General features: G+C 40.3%; 2 protein-coding genes across 4 annotated transcripts in view; both read left to right on the top strand.

The window, feature by feature from the left end:
* Positions 1 to 16621, top strand: part of LOC146472166 (uncharacterized) — a 128548-nt gene that overhangs the window by 16580 nt on the left and 95347 nt on the right. The gene's annotated exons all lie outside the window — the stretch shown is intronic.
* The window catches only part of LOC146472167 (uncharacterized), a 152552-nt gene that overhangs the window by 76483 nt on the left and 59448 nt on the right, over positions 1 to 16621 (top strand). For 2 of the 3 annotated variants that reach the window (XM_085119590.1, XM_085119589.1), the window contains 4 exons: positions 2230 to 3463; positions 3905 to 3991; positions 5377 to 5505; positions 6201 to 9905. In XM_085119590.1, coding sequence (XP_084975716.1) covers positions 2230 to 3463; positions 3905 to 3991; positions 5377 to 5505; positions 6201 to 9745 — 4995 coding nt within the window. In that variant the 3' untranslated portion in view covers positions 9746 to 9905. The remainder of the gene's footprint in view (positions 1 to 2229; positions 3464 to 3904; positions 3992 to 5376; positions 5506 to 6200; positions 9906 to 16621) is intronic. The other variant, XM_085119591.1, reaches the window with a different exon arrangement.

Here is a 16621-nt window from a genome sequence, read left to right as displayed (position 1 = left end):
CGCTTGCAAGGACTTCTGAACCATCCACAAGATTCCATAATCCTTTCGCCATAAGCAAATGTTTCATCTGAAATTTCCAAGTGTTCCAGTTACTCCCGTCAAGTTTCTCGATCGACCACTTCTCCTCCATGACTCACCCAAACAGCAAACTTGAAATCGAACTCGTCATAAATTCAAAATCCTACTTGCAAATCCAAAAACCACAGGCGTTGTTCAGCTCAAGCACGACTCAACTAAACCAGTTGACAACATCAACAACAACGTGCTGGGCCCATAACCTGAAAATATTCGCAACACTAAACTATACTCTTCGTTTATTACCGAGGGTTACAGTTACACACAAAAAGAATACAACAGCATAAGCTATTTAAACTTAAATTCAAACGAAAATACAATAGTTTCAATAACAAAAGAAAATTCATTATCACCAATGGGAAGCTTAATTAAATATTCCTGCGAAGTAATGTCAGTGTGCATACATTAAAGTTCGAATTAGCAACCGTCAAATCACGTTCTTTTTCACAATAACAACACAATCCCCCAAACAATAGCTAATCCCAGAGTAGGTGTTCACCTTCCCCAGACTAAGGTAACCTTATCCCTATGCAAAGCTCAATCACCCTCCCCAAACTATGCTGCCCTTACCCCTATGAGCTGCCCAATCCCCAAAGAATAGCTAACCCCTGGGTAGGTGTTCACCCTGCCTAGACTAGGCTAACCTTAATCCTTTGAGATGCCCAATCCCGCAGACAATAGCTAACCCCAAGCTAGGTGTTCACCCTCCCCAGCCTAAGCTTCCCTTACCTTTATGAGGTGCCCAATCCCCCAAACAATAGCTAATCCCAGGGTAGTGTTTCACCCTCCCCAAACTAAGCTAACATAACCCCTATAAGATGTACAATCCCCCAAACAATAGCTAACCCCAGGGCAAGTGTTCACCCTCCTCAAACTAAGCTAACCTTACTCCTATGAGGTGCCCAATCTTCTAAACAATAGCTTATCCAGGGGTAGGTGTTCACCCTTCCCAAACTAAGTTAACCTTACTGCTAAGACGTGCCCAATCCCCCAAACAATAGCTAGTCCCAGGGTAGGTGTTCACCCTCTCAAACTAAGCTAACCTTACTGCTATGAGGTGACCAATCCCCAAACGATAGCTAGTCCCAGGGTAGGTGTTGACCCTCCCCAAACTAAGCTAACCTTACTCCTATGAGATGCCCGATCCCGCAAACAATAGTGAATACCAGGGTAGGTGTTCACCCTGCCCAAACTAAGCTAACGTTACCCCTATGGGATGCTCAATCCCCCAAACAATAGCTAACCCTAGGGAAGGTTTTCACCCTCCTTAAACTAATCCCACCTTACTCCTATGAGGTGCTCAATCCCCAAAACAACAGCTAATCCCAGAGCAGGTGTTCACCCTCCCCAGACAAAGGTAACCTTATCCCTATGCGAAGCTCAATCTCCCAAACAATAGCTAACTACAGGGCAGGTGTTCACCCTCCCCAAACTAACCTAACCTTATGCCTATGAGTTGCTTAATCCCCCAAACAATAGCTAATCCCATGGCAGGTGTTCACCCTCCTCAGACTAAGCTAACCTTATGCCTGTGAGGTGCCCAATACCCCCAATAAGAGCTAACCCCAGTACAGTGTTCACCCTCCTCAGACTTAGCTAACCTTACTCTCGAAACTTATTTTGACTAAGCAATACGAGAGTCTGAACAAAGATATTAACTCATAATACTGTAACCTGCTTTGCTGGTCAGTAGCAGTTTTGGGCTTTTGAAAGGATCTTAGTGAAACCTAAGACATTTGATCAGCTTTAAAAAGTTTTTACCAATTTTATCTGAGACTCAAGGGAAGAAGGCTTCTTATTTTTAGTCTACACTGTAAAGAACATATTTGTTCTTCTGATCATGTATTAAAGGAATTGGTTCTTCCATGTTATGAAAGCTTGAAATGACATGGATCCCACTAAAAACGTCTTACTTTTTAGTTTGTCATCAAGGTAATTACGGGATGATTGTGAATAAACCCTTCGAACTACTGAACAGGTACATTCAACTTAAATGATCCATTAGGCAGCCTCCTTAAATTCAATTTACTCCTCTAAAATATAGCAAGCTTTATAGATTTGACTTATGGTGGTGATGACGTCTGATAACTGCCTGGTGTTAGCACATTAGCATGTTGAGTTTCCTTCATTAAATCAATTACACATTGGTTTTAGGATTCCTCATTGCCTAGCACGTCAGCCTCTACATCACAGGAATGCCTAGAAAGTGGGTCAACTTTGGCTTCCAACAGGACACTGAAAGTTACTCTTTTGAGTAGTGAATGGCGATCTACAAAAGGAGGCTTGTCAACCATTAACAGAGAGCTTGCCATTCAGTTGGCAAAACACCACAATGTTGAGGTCAGTATGTATCTCCCTCAGTGTAGCGAAGAGGATAAAAGGGTCTCTGCTAGTCACAATGTCCATCTTATTGAAGCCGAGGAGATGCCTGGTTATGATCCAATTGACTGGTTGGCCACTATTCCAAAAGATCACGTCATGGACTGTGTGATAGGACATGGAGTCCATCTTGGTCGCCAAGCACCCCATATAAAACGTGTTCATGGCCATTGTAAATGGATTCAGGTTGTTCATACTGACCCTGAAGAACTTGGAATGTTCAAGAGCTATGCAGACCCCATTTCCAAAGGTGAGAAAAAGCACCAGGCAGAGGTGAAACTCTGTGAATTAGCTGATCAAGTCGTAGCAGTTGGACCCAAGCTGGCTGAAGCTTTCTCTTGTTACCTCCGTTCCTGTGGAAAGGACCAAGATGTTCTCAACCTTACCCCAGGAGTCTTCTCTGAGTTTGCTGATGTGAAGCAGGTCACCGTTGAAAGAAGAACATTTCGTGTTTTAGTGTTTGGGCGTGGAGATAGCGAAGACTTTCACCTGAAGGGATATGATATTGCTGCAAGGGCAATTGCTGAGTTAAAGGACATGCCACAGCCCTACAAACTTGTGTTTGTTGGTGCACCAAGTGGAGAAGAAGAGAAAGTCACACAAATGTTACTCAAGGAAGGCATTGCTCCTACTCAACTAACTGTACGTAGTTTTAAAGAAAGAGAGCAGCTAGCTCAACAGTTTTCTGAGGCAGATCTTGCTATTATGCCCTCAAGAACTGAAGGCTTTGGGCTGGCTGCTCTTGAAGCTTTATCTGCTGGTCTTCCTGTACTTGTCAGTGGTAACTCGGGTCTTGGAGAAGCTTTAAAGAATGTGCTGTATGGTTCTTACAGTGTCGTGAATTCAGAAGATCCTAAAGAGTGGGCCAAGGCAATCAGGGCTGTTTGTGAAAAAAACAGGGATGTACGGCTTGGAGAGACCAAAGATCTTTGTGGAAAATATGCACAGAAATACAGTTGGGAGGAACAGTGTGGCAGACTTGTAGAAAGGATGCTGAACATTACACAAAGTAAGTTTCTTCTTTTGAAATGATTTTTCATTGTCCTGAAACCATTACGTAACTGTGATTAGTACATGGTGTTTAACATTTAATTGGTTGTTCGCTGTTTTTATTTTATTTTTTCAAAAGTAATTGGCCCAGTTCAAGAGGAAACCATTGTTTCCTTAAGCTGCATTTAGTAAGAAGTCTATCATGTACCACAAGATTTCTGGCTTCCAAGCAGCATAAGTGAGGATCACAACAGTAAAACACTGTACCTGTAAATTGATACCAGTTGTGTCCAAATTATGACAGTTACAAAATAGATTCCATTGTTAATGGATGTGTTGGTGTTTTTCCACTGAGGTAGTGGCACTGATAAGGTACTTCTCATTTTGAGTGATGCTGCTGGAAGGATAAGAAAAAAAAAATGGTTGGACCTATGTTTCTATATATAGTTTTTTTCCCCAGGGAGCAATGCCAGTGACGAGGATAGAAGGCACATGGTAATCGTTGAGGCCAACAAGGACCCTTCACTTGTTATGGAGGTTCAACAAGGTATGATCGCATAATTATCTTGATAAATGTCTGGTAGGATGAACAAGTGAACAAGAACAAAGTCCTTCCTGATTTTACAACCTCAAGTGGGCTCTAGCACCCTATTAATTTGAAAAGTAAAATTTTTTTTTATTGAACAGTTTGATCAGTGGGCATTTTCAATTCAACTTAAAAAAGGAAGCTGAATATTCTACAGCAGTGTGTATGGAACACAGGATTTGTGGAACAAAACTTTAAAGATCAGACAGCTTTGGCTTTAAGGGCTGTATTTTTCTGGATAATATAGCAGATTGAGAAATAATAGTATTCAGGAAGGTGAGCATTTTTCATTTTCTGTTGAGGTACAGCTGTAGGAGACTTGGGAATGAAACTTTTTGCCTGGCGGGTATGTTATACAAGGAAACTTCGTAGGAAAATGTCTGAAATGTTTCAAGATTAAAATGATTTTTATCAAAAGGAAAACGCCCAATCTGTGGTCTTCTCATCAGGTCATAGTTTATGGTGACATTGCGCTGTTTTCACTTCCTTGTGTGGTACTGTAATTTACAAGTTGTAATTGAGGAGGGGTTTATAGGAACATTTTTAGTAGTGTGTAAAATGTCATGCTTGACGCTTGGGTTCAGCCTTTTTGTTTATGAGATAAGTAATGTCAGGTGCTGTGGACCATGTTAATTCTTAAAATAATATGTGACAAATGTGTACTAGTATCTATGAGTAGATCGATCGTGAAGAAGGGTAGCAATATTAGTCGCCATGACAATCAATCAATGAATCAATCAATCAAACACTGCTTCGGCAATTAACTTTGGTTACAGTGGGTTTTTTAGTTGAGAAAGTTGGAATTTTTTGTAGATTCTTCACGTAGTTCTTTTGTCTCGTTCTTTAACTTCTTATTTTGTTGTACACTTTCCCTCTTGGGGTAAGCTCACATGCGCCATGTTTTGGTACGCTCTGCGTATTTCAGGATTGTCCGAGAATTTTTGGGCGTTTTAATTTATGGAACAAGCAGACCTTTAGTAAGGATGACACATTTTACAGGGAGTTGAGTGTCAATCTCGGAAATCACCCTCATTGTTACATATTATAAAGCTTGTTAGAGTTATTATTGTTGTAGTAATCTCTGATTAGTAAGCCTGTACCTGCCCTAAAACTGTATTTCCCCTGGACCCTGATAATCTGCTGCTGGATTGTTGTTTAGGGCTGGGAGCATTGTTCTGCTGTTTGTCCCTTTGATCTCGCGACCAGTAATATTTCAAGACACTGCAAACAGTGCAGGCTGTCCTGTGTGGTCACTCCCAGTTTTCGTTTTGTATTTAAATAGCCCTAAAGAGTTAATGTCTTTGGTAGGGGTGAGAGAAATCAATACGTTTTTTTTTTTCATCCAGGTTCATCTGAAAAGCAAGATACAGCAAAGGGAAAAAGACCATTATCTCCAAGCACGACATGCTCTCCAAGCACGACATGCACTTCAGCTCCAAAGCAGCGTAAACTGTCAACTAGTAAAGGTCTTACAGGTAATTCCTACAGGCATGTGTTTAATTTCTTAAGGCAAGTATTTGAAACTATGAAAGTGCTATCGAAAGTAATGGGAGTGAAGAAAGTGTATTTCAGTTCAGTGATTCAGTTCATGTCATTTCCTACAATTGTTGTAGTTTGTAGATTTCTAGAATTTTTCCGTCTGCGGATTGCTATCATGGTGATTAGTTTCAAGAGTCCTTGCTATATTGTGCTAGCTAATTTTTTGTCAAAACTAATAGTTTCAAAATGTTGCTCTGTCATTTTTGACAGGCACCCCTAAACTTTGCTTTCATCTTAAAATCCTGGTATTCCATTACATAAGAATACACCTAATTTGATAAAGCAAATATTAAGCTCTTTGCATTTTCTATGCCATTCATTGTGGACCAAAATTACATGTGTGTGTGTGTGTGTGTGTGTGTGTGGGGGGGGGGGGGGGTGGTGTTGGTTGGTTGATAGGCTACGCGAGTGCAACATCTCTGATTTCAGGTTTTTGGATAATTTCAGCTTAACGAGACGTTAACTGCCAGCTTTCAGGGCTGAGTTGCTCGAAGCATGGTTAGCGCTAACCATTGGTTAAGAGGTATTAAAACCTATAGGTTGTCATGGCATTTAACCCGGGTTAGCGCTAACCATGCTTCGAGCAACTGGGCCCTGGGCGCTATAATTGCCACTGATTTTTTTTCGTCAGCAGGTACTGACAACTCAGATGTTATGAAGTTGCTCAGAGCAGAGTACAATAGACGGGCTCAGCTGAGGCCGCTTCTTTGGGACAACACCATTCAGCTACCTCTTGAAAACGTCTACACAAGATTGAAAATTGTTTCAAGACAAAAAGCAGGCGTTCAGGCAGAAGGTGGTGAGGTGAACATGTATGACATCTTTGAGGCTCCTACGAAAGGTGAGGATGTCATGACGCTTGTTGAGGGAAGCCCCGGAATTGGCAAAACAACTTTTTGTCTCAAACTTGCTTACGATTGGGCAAAGCAAGACACTGACACAGCGTTTAACTTTCCCAATTTTGAGTTTGTGCTGCTGTTAAAATGCCGAGACATCGATGGAGATATCCTAGATACCATCAGCGAACAACTTCTGCCAAAGGATATTGAGGAAAATACCAGAGAAAAGCTGCTGGATTTCTTGAGGGACATCCATAACCAGGACAGAATTTTAATTATTTTGGACGGTCTTGACGAACTTCCCGAAAAATCAAAGCATCATGTGGATGAACTTCTTCACAGAAGGATACTGCCATTTTGTTATGTCCTGGCCACATCTCGACAAGAGAGAGGAATTGACGTGAGAAAGAAGTTTGTTTTTGACATTCTTTTACAGATCGAAGGATTCACTGAAAGCGATGCTTTTGAGTATATCAGAAAACATTTTAAGAATGTTGGTCCTGAGCATTCATTGAAGGGTGAAAGGCTCATTGAAGAAATCAAAGAGAACACTTCATTACATGCCCTCCGAAATAATCCACTAAATCTACTTCTCCTGTGCGTTATTTATCAAGACTATGAAGGAAAATTGCCGTCTTCCCGTACTGAGCTTTACCAAATCATTGTCCGGTGTCTATTGAGAAGATATAGTGCAAAACACAATCTTAAGCTCTGTGAAGACGACAGAGATTTAGACAAGCAATTTAAAAAGGAGCTCCTTGCACTTGGAAAGCTGGCTTGGAAATGCCTCCTGAACGATCGCCATAGTTTTCGTGAAGATGAATTGAAAGAATTGGAAAAGAGAAATGACAAATTGGTGGCTCGTGGACTCGGTCTTCTTTACAAGGAAGAAAGTTTGAAAAAGTTGAATCCACAACATGAATACTACTTTCTTCACAAAACGTTCCAAGAGCACCTGGCTGCATTATATATTGCGCACAAGTTACGAAGAAACAAGTTCAATGTATTTGAGCATTTCGACTTTAATTCTTTGGTAGGAAAATATCCACAAGTGTTTCTATTTGTAGCTGGGATGCTAGGTGAGGAAGCAAATATTCTGTTTAGTCAGATTGGTGAAAAGCTGCGTAGCTCAGGTGACTGGGACTGGCATGGATGCAGTCAGGCGGCAGCAAATTACTTCGTTGAAAGCTTCAGTGAAAGTGGTAGTTGTGAACAAATGGCGGGTGCTCTATTTTCGTTCATACCCTTTCCGTTGGACACACATGTTAAGGTTATTGACGTTGGTGCCGGGCTTACCACTGGCCATGCGTTTGCCCGTGTGTTAGGGGCGTGTAAAAAGTTTTCAAATATACAGAAGCCTGTCACACTGAACGTGTCTCAGTGTTTTACCGCAGATCTGTATTCGGGCGATTTACCTGTTGTCAACGTTGGAGATGTCGTGGAATCTTGCTCGCAGGCTAGGACGTTGATCATTTCTTTATCTGAACTTACAAAAGAAGTAGCAGATGTTTTGTTTGAAAGGTTGTCAGCAAGTAATTGTTTATCGACATTGAGCCTTGCCGTGCAGGAGAGTATCCCTTGTGACGCAGCTGTCATCATTGGTAAAGGTTTGGCTGCAAGCAAGAGCTTAACAAAAGTGGTGTTCACATTGTCAGGAGAATGGCGTGATGCTTGGGCTGCAGCTCTTGAAAAAGGATTATCTGCCGATACGCCACTGATGTCTGTTGCTCTCAGGATTTGTGGCTTAATGAGTAAGACTACTATTCAAGCTTTAGAAAAGCTTTTATTACACAAATCGCTGGCCTCTCTGTCCCTCATCATTTGTGGAGATATGCAAGAATTATTTGCTACTGCTCTTAGCAGAGGACTCAAAGGACAAACCATTTTGAAGTCCCTCGATTTATGTGTTGAAGGAAGACTGAGCTTCTGTGGTGCTAATTTAATACAGAAGGGTCTGACGGAAAATTTTTCTGTGAATGATTTAAGAGTAGCTGTTTTCGGAGAGCTCCCCGACAACTGGCAGGCTATCGTGGAAAATATACAGACAGCTAAGAAGTCACAAGTTTCTTTGGCTTTTCATCCAGAAATCTCCTGTCAAGTGACGTCTAATCAGGTGGCTCATTTTCTTCCAGCTGAAGTCGACATGGGTTTACTTCCAGAACATCACCTAACAGTCAACCTTTGGGGTGAGCTGAGTTGTGAAGGTGCAGAAGCTTTTTGTGAAACCTTGATAGGTGCCCCACTGTCGTGTCTGACTTTGAATGTCCATGGAAAATTAACCGATGGTATTGCTAGTTGCATGGCAAGATATGTCAATCAAAACAAAACGGTGTCTTCTGTAAGTGTCAACATTTGGGGCAACATGCCTAAAGAGGTAAAGAATATCTTTCAGTTAATTTTAGACAAGAACCCAGGTGTTACCCTTAACGTACACGACGTGCATTTATGTCCAGATGAATCAAGTGATGATCCTGATGTCTGTGTTGATGATCTAACACCACTGCCAACGCTCATTTCCCAACTGAAAAATACCAGACAGAAAAAACTCAGTTTTTCAATATTCTGCAAAGATTATGTCACAGAATACAGGCATTTGTTTCATGCTTTAATGGAAAACACATCATTAAATGCACTTACTCTGACAGTAGAAGGATTCATCGACATCGATGATGATGACTGGGTAGTCAGTCTGGTTTCCCTTTTGCAGGAAAACACATCATTGAATGCACTCACTCTGAAAATGAACGACTATGATTACTCCTATGGTGCGTTAATGTACAGACTGGCTGACGGCTTGAGTGAAAACAGCTCATTGAAGGCACTCACTTTGATCGTTAACAACTACAGCGGTGGCCGAGACCACTCTATACCCATACCTTCCTTTCTGGCAAGAGATTTGGTGAACACCTCGTTGAATGCATTCACTCTTACAGTTAACACCTACGGCACCTTCAGCGGTTGTAACATGCTGGATTTTTTCTTGTCGACCCCATTAAGTACACTCACTCTGACAATCAGCAACTACAGCGACGTAAGTGATGGCTGGGAACATGGTTTGGGTAATGTTTTGGCGGAGAACACGTCTTTATCTACACTCAATCTTACATTAAACATATACGGTGAAGGAAGTGATGACTTTTTCTCAAAATTTTGGGACATTTTATTGAGAAGTGAGTCGCTAACCACACTGAGATTACGATTGAATGACCAACGTGTAACCCAAGGCAGCCGTGGATACGACTTAAGTAAACTGGTGGTAAAATCCAAATCACTTTCCTTAATTGATCTAACTGTCAGCTTTTATGGAGTGCAAGACAGTTCGTCAGCTAAAATTTGAGTTGTGGAGGGCAGTATTACTTCTGAAAACGTGCCTATGCACCCCAACTGTGGTTCGCGGTGCTAAACGTTGGTGGCCATTTGACCTGTCCATTTGCTGAAACAAGACTATGGGCCTGTCTGCACATGGGTATGACGAAAGAAGAGATGTCAATGCAAATGTAAGCACAAGAATCTTCACGCATGTCGTAACAAAAAGCAGACAATTGCCTCCGTGCAGACGTCTCATTTTCTTTTGCTTTACGCGGAAAAGCAAACGAACTTGGAGATGCTTGCACGCAGGCTAGCAGGGATTTCAGAAGCAATGAAGGTGAAATCATGCATTTTATTACCATAAGGCTAGATGGGAATTTGAGGAAAATCGAGAATATCACAAAAGAGACAGCTCCCTGGCTTTCTACTTACTTTTCGTGTTCTCAAATAACCGTTGTGTCGTATGTAACCCGGCATCAGAGCAAAGAAGACAGAAAAATGCCCCTGGGTGACCAGGGTGACAGCTATAAAGTATTGATGCCTTTCACTTAATCTTCTGTTTAAGTCGTTTACCTCTTTTTTGTAGGAATTGGCTGTCACAAAAAGAAATTGTGCCGTCCTCGCTTTTCTCAGTCTGCTGCCCTGTTACGTAAACTCGGCATTGCAATATATGGTTTTATCTGCTTTATATACTCTATGTTAGAAGTCAGGCCCTAAAAGCAACAACTGAATTAATTTTCGTCTTGTTTGGAAAAAAGGGAGAATTCTACTAACTAATAACTAGTAGAAACTAGAATCTATGCGCTTTCAGCTTTGTTACTGTGACCCGTATGCTGCTAAAGTTGACTAAAAGAATTGACTTCTCAGAAAGCAGATTTCTCTTCTGTGACATTTTAAGTGTTTTTGTACACTATCATGCCCGCCCACTTGGAGGGTCAGTCCACAGTACCCTTACACTTTTGCTTGATTCCAAATGTGTGCTTGGCTTATTGTCAGAAAGTACACCAATTAGTCTGAAGTGAGGGCTTGATATAATTAGCAACAGGTTTTGCAAATTAAGAGTCAATCAAGTTTTCTTTCTTACTTTTAGTCGTATTTAACTTCTTATTGACTGATATTGAAGTCAGTTGTTTTACCACAAATATGCAACAGATTATCAAGGAAATTGTTGCTTCATGTGTTGCTCATTCAGAAAGGAAAGCAACAAGGACAGAGTAGGGCTTTCACTGAAACTCTTTGAAAGAAAAAACCTTAGAAGTATCTCAGGTTATCGCATAAACACACTTAAATACGTGAAATGTTGATCGGTTTTGGTGGCTTCAAATGGACGCCATGTTGGTGTCAGATAAGATGTTAATTTGTTTGCTACTTTGTTTTCTTTCTCTGCAGCATGTGTCACTACATGGACCACAGGACACCCAAGCTCACGAAAAGAGCATACGAGTCTTGTTACTTTACATGGAATCAATGATTCTGTGAACAGGGACCTTTAGTTGATATTCTAAGAAACCACACAACACTTTTTAAATTTGAAAACATGTTTCGACAGAAACTTCTGTCATCTTCAGTTTAAATTACAAAGCACAGAGTTGAATATATAGTGTAAACCAAAATGCTAATTAATTATAAGCACAAAGGAAACATGACAATGTAAAATATTACAGAGAAAGTTTTAAATTAACATGATAAAGTAAAACGTTCTCTGTAATATTTCTCTGTAATATTTTCTCTGTAATATTTTACATTGTCATGTTTTCAAATTTAAAAAGTGTTGTGTGGTTTCTTAGAATATCGACATATCTGCTACTATCCAGACCTTTTAATACGAGATCAGCGTGACTCTTGTTACTTTTACCTGGAATCAAAGATTCTGTGAACAGGGACCTTTAGTTCTTAGAATATCATTTTACACTGATCAGTCAAAGGAAGGAGCGATAGTAAAAGGAACGTGAGTGCTTAGCAATGCGAAAGGCAAACACGTCCTTAATCCTTTAACCCCTAATATCGAAGAACAAATTCTCATATCTTATCCCCCTACTTTTCGTATCAAAGTTCTGGGGAGAAGTTATTAAAATATCAAGAAAATTCACCTTAAGTGATCATATCCTTAATTCTCATGACCTCAGGGGTTGAATAAGCATTGTTGTTTAAAAGAGAAAATTTGATGCTGATCACTGTTATGGCTTAAAGGGTTAATCTTATAATTTCTCCTTAGTAATTTTATAAGAAAAGCATAGGGAGAAGAAAGGAGAATTTTTTCTTTAATATTAGGGGTTAAAGGGTTAATCTTTTACTTAAACTCCAGTGGTAAAGCTCCTAATGTCACCATAGCAACGACCATTGCCTTGTCATATTGTACCAGTTGTTGCTATGGTGACATCATTAGAGGGTCACGGTAATACTGATCAACGTTCTTTGTAATTGTTGACAACCTGAAATCGCTGTAACCTGGTTAACCGAGATTAGTCTTTTTCGCTTTTTATTTTGTATTAAAGTTTCCATAGGTTTATAATTGTTTAGGTAATATTATTTTAATGTTGTTACCACTGAGGGCAGCAACGTGGATCACCGTTTTCTCTCGCCACGAAAAGCACACAATATCAAATGTGGGTAAGAAGCCCAATTTGATTTTTGTTGAAAAATTTTAAACATATTGTCATATTGTACCGGTTGTTGCTATGATGACATCTTTAGAGGCTCATAGTAATACTGATCAACGTTGTTTGTAATTGTTGACTACGTGAAATCGCTGTAACCAGGTTATCCAGGATTAGCCTTCTCCGTTTTTTATTCTCTACAAAAGTTTCCATAGGTTTATAATTGTTTAGGTAATGTTATTTTAATGTTTTTACCATTAAGGGTAGCAACGTGGATAACCGTTTTCTCTCGCCACGAAAAGCACACAACATCAAATGTGGGTAAGAAGCCCAATTTGATTTTTGTAACGAAATTTTAAACAAACAGCATGTTTGTCATTTTTTAAAGGTAACTACAAGATTTTATCAACAGAAAAAAAAGTTGCGACCACCTTGTGCGACACAGCAAACAGTACAAGCCGAAAGTGCAGCAGACTAGTTTTTGTATATAATTAATTAAACCTCACGATTTCATCCAGACTCAAAAGATGCCACACCTTGTACAGATTAATAAGCAGTGCTATAGGAAAGTACTGTTGGATAACATCAAATGTGGGCAAGAAGCCCAATTTGATTGTTAATTTAGTAAAGAAACAAAAAACAAATAGCATCAAAGGAAAGTGTTCGTCACTTTCTGTTAAGGTGGCACGATAGGTTTTTGGCACAGAAAAAATTAGTGCAGGTGGAAAGTTCTGCAAAGTAGTTTTTGAATATGATTGATTTAATCTCACGATTTCATCCAGACTCAAAAGATGCCACCTCCTTGTACAGCGCAATAAACAGCGCTGAAAGAAAATACTGCTCTGTAGCTTTCATTTGAATGCTGACGTCAAACCAGCACGTTGGTACCAATGTACCGCACGAACGGTAACGGTGGAACGTACAGCTCGGTAGCTTTTGAACTTGAATGGCTATAGTTAAGGTTTGGATCCACGGACTGAAAACTTGGAAACACAGTGACATGACATAAGGAGTGAAAGGCTTTATTAAATTCATTCACTTGAATTCTGGCTTGTTTTCAGTTTGTAGATGGTCTTAGCTATAACCTTCATATAAGAAAAAATCATGTAAATGCTTCCCAATTTATGTAACAGTGTATCACGCCATATTGTATTCATAGTAATTTTATGGTTTGGTAAAGAATGGCGTTCTCCTGCGTCATTTTCAAGGAACATTTGAAAAAGAGACTTTCTGAGATTAGTTTTGCAGCGTGGTGCAAACATTTTTTGATTTATTCAAAACAATGTGTAAATTTGTACCTTGTAAATGTAGAACAAATATACTTTTGCTGTTGAGCGACAACACTGAGTTTATTACCCTTAACATTTTACGGAATGGGGTTGTATGAACTGGCCGTTCCAGGTGTCGCCTTTTGTTACTGCGCATGTGTTTTGCGCACCGAGAGGTCCAAGAGGTTTCGCCGATGCCTAATGCTGAGGTATTTTTGCGCGTGTTGGACTACCTTATTATAGAAAATTAACGCTTCAGTCATGAAATTAACGCAAATTTTAAAAATTAAGTCGCGTTAATTTTCGCGTCATTAATTAAGTGGACCTTAGTTTCCATTAGTTTCGCCCCAAATTCTCGATACACTCCGGAAAGCAAAAAACTTTGTTTTATCAGGGTGGTGATCTGCCGGTACCATGGACGCTGAAGAACGCTCTAAGTGTGGACGCTGAAGAACGCTCTAAGTGGCCATATTCCTTTGCTACTTTTAAGGATATTTTCCAGGAACATTGTTGCACTTCGGATATTTACACTTGGTGTTAAAATAAGTTTGTTCCTGTTGTCTAAACAAATTCTGTTTCTTGTGTCAGTCGCGTTAATTTCCCTCATTTTGAATTTTTAGCATCTCTTTCGCGTTAAATTTCTTTATCATGGGAGGGTCTTTTCCTTGAATTCATGTTAATATCTTTAGTCGCGTTAATTTCGAATACCTTTATTAACACAAGCGTTAAATTCCTATAATAAGGTTGTTTGTTCGACTATGTGGGAAAAGAGATCATGAGAAGTGTTACAGTGTTACTGGGATTCAAAGCGAAATTTTGCGATGACCATGCATTTTTAGGAATTGGTTTCAATTTGGACAAAAAAGGCATACATCGTTTCTTATTCTCAAACAATATTGCACCAGGAGGCCATTGACTCGTTCCAATGTTATGGTTTTACCTACTTTTGCTTTTTTTCAGTGAAAAATTGTAGAAGGTATTCTGAGGGGCTAAGTTTCCACTCTAAAGGCTCGTCCCAGAGGAGCACCCCCAGTTACCCTGAAATTTCTAGGGTCCCTCCCCTCCCTCTCCAGGAACTTTGAAATATCTTTTTGCGACAAAGCTTGGAAAATATTTATTGGGAGCTTAGTGTTATTTCTCGGCATGCGCGTGTTGTTGAAAAAATGGGCTCTCTACGTACATATTGAAGCAATTTTACCAGCGAAAATTTTGGCCGCCAAGCGCCACGCGTCATGCACCATTTGCAAAGTGTTGCATGGTTGGTCAAGAGGACAAAAGAGGGAATAACAGGACAATGTTCCCAATCCCCAAAACAATACAGCTGCATGCAGGTTATAAGGGTCCAGTGAAACAAGAGCTTTTGAAAGGTACAGGTCTACTGTAATTTTTTCGATTTCTAACCTCTTACCAGTGGCAGATAACGTTTATCATTTTTCTTTTAATACAAAAGTAACTCGCTCGTCCTCTTTCTTCCCCCCCCCCCCCCCCCAGTGAGACATAAAGTCGCAACCATCCCTTGCTATCTCTCCCCGGGGGACATCCCTATATAAACTGTACTGCCAAAGGGTGTGGTTTTTTAGCCGTTTGGTCTGGAGTAGGGATTAGATTTTGACCAGTTTGGTTTGGAAGTCTAAGAATGGGCAGGGTGTCTGAAAATGGGTCTGAAATTTTAGTGGCAGGTGTGAAAAAAGGTACTAAAAAATTACAGTAGGGTCAGGGTTTGAAAATCAGTGCCGCATTCCTCCCCCGCCTCCCTCTCCATACCTCTCTCCGGGCATTTCTCGTGATCTTTTGCTATTTTCGCACGTGTCATCGGCTTCCCTGAGGGGGGACCCCGGATCATATCTGAGGACCTGAGGACTTTGTGGGGAATTTCCAACAAATGGAAGTCGTTGAGGTGGGTGGGGGAAATTTGGGGACTTAGATTTATGAAGACCCGACCTTCGAGCAAATGAAATGTGAAGACTTTCCATCATGAAAAGCGAGAGGAGGTTGAAAACAAATTGGCAACAGAAACAGTTTGACGGAGAGAAACGAGAAGGTAAGTGTTAAAATCCATTGTTATTTGTGCCTGAAATAGAACATACAAGCTTTACTAATTGAAATAATTACGAAGTAGTGCAAGTAACTTGATCTTATATTTTCAAGTCACGTTTTCGTTAGCTTAATTGTTCACAGAATTAAAATGCAGTACATGTTGAACTCTTAATGAAAAATTCCCACAGGTGGGGAAACACAGGGACTTTGAAATGCACAATCACCAAATCCTTGTCTATCCCCGGGATTCACCAACCTCGGGAAAGCCAATGACGAGTGCATAAGGCTTGGATCTCTGGGTTCGGATTCCACGGCTTCTTCTCTTTTTCTTTTTCTTTTTTTTTTTTTTTTTTTTTTCTCTTTCGGGGTGTCCACTTTAGTGTTTTTTGCGGTATGCGTTCCCAGGGTACTCTTAGAACATGGCTGAGCCATCTGAACATGGGAATTCACTTATTCCAATGATGTTTAGCCTGTGTACAGCCGCCCCCTCCCCTCAGGAATAAATTAAAGATGGAGGCAAGTGGTAAATCGGCTTCTGATTGGATGAACACAATGTGACCTCTAAGTGGTTGAAAGACAGACCTGCTGATAGTTGTAAGAAGACATGACTCGGGTATTCAAGGGAAGCCGAGTACCGCCGAGTAAAATTATCTGAGTCCTGCAGCTATTGCATTTAATCGAACCTTACACCCATATCCTGAGTCAGAAGTAAAATAGTTTGTTATTAATAAACATTTTTGCATATTTTTTAATTAAAGTTCTCAACTTTTACATTGTTGGAAATGCTGTAATAATTTTGTTCTCTTCAATATTAAAAATAACAGTTACAGAGTAACATGGAGCTTTACTGAGGGGAGGGGGGAGGGGGCGGGTGTACGCAGGGTAATGATGTTCAGCTGCTACCTTTGCATCTCATCAATAACCTGTTTCGTTCATGGTGCGCATATTCCATGCTTTGCTTTGGACCTCAGAAAACTGTCAATCACACTACTAACGTCCCTG

This window comes from Pavona decussata, unplaced genomic scaffold (genome assembly GCF_977016875.1).
Source record: "Pavona decussata unplaced genomic scaffold, jaPavDecu1.1 SCAFFOLD_100, whole genome shotgun sequence".
Lineage (NCBI taxonomy): Eukaryota > Metazoa > Cnidaria > Anthozoa > Scleractinia > Agariciidae > Pavona > Pavona decussata.
This window is presented reverse-complemented; position numbering and strand designations above follow the sequence as displayed.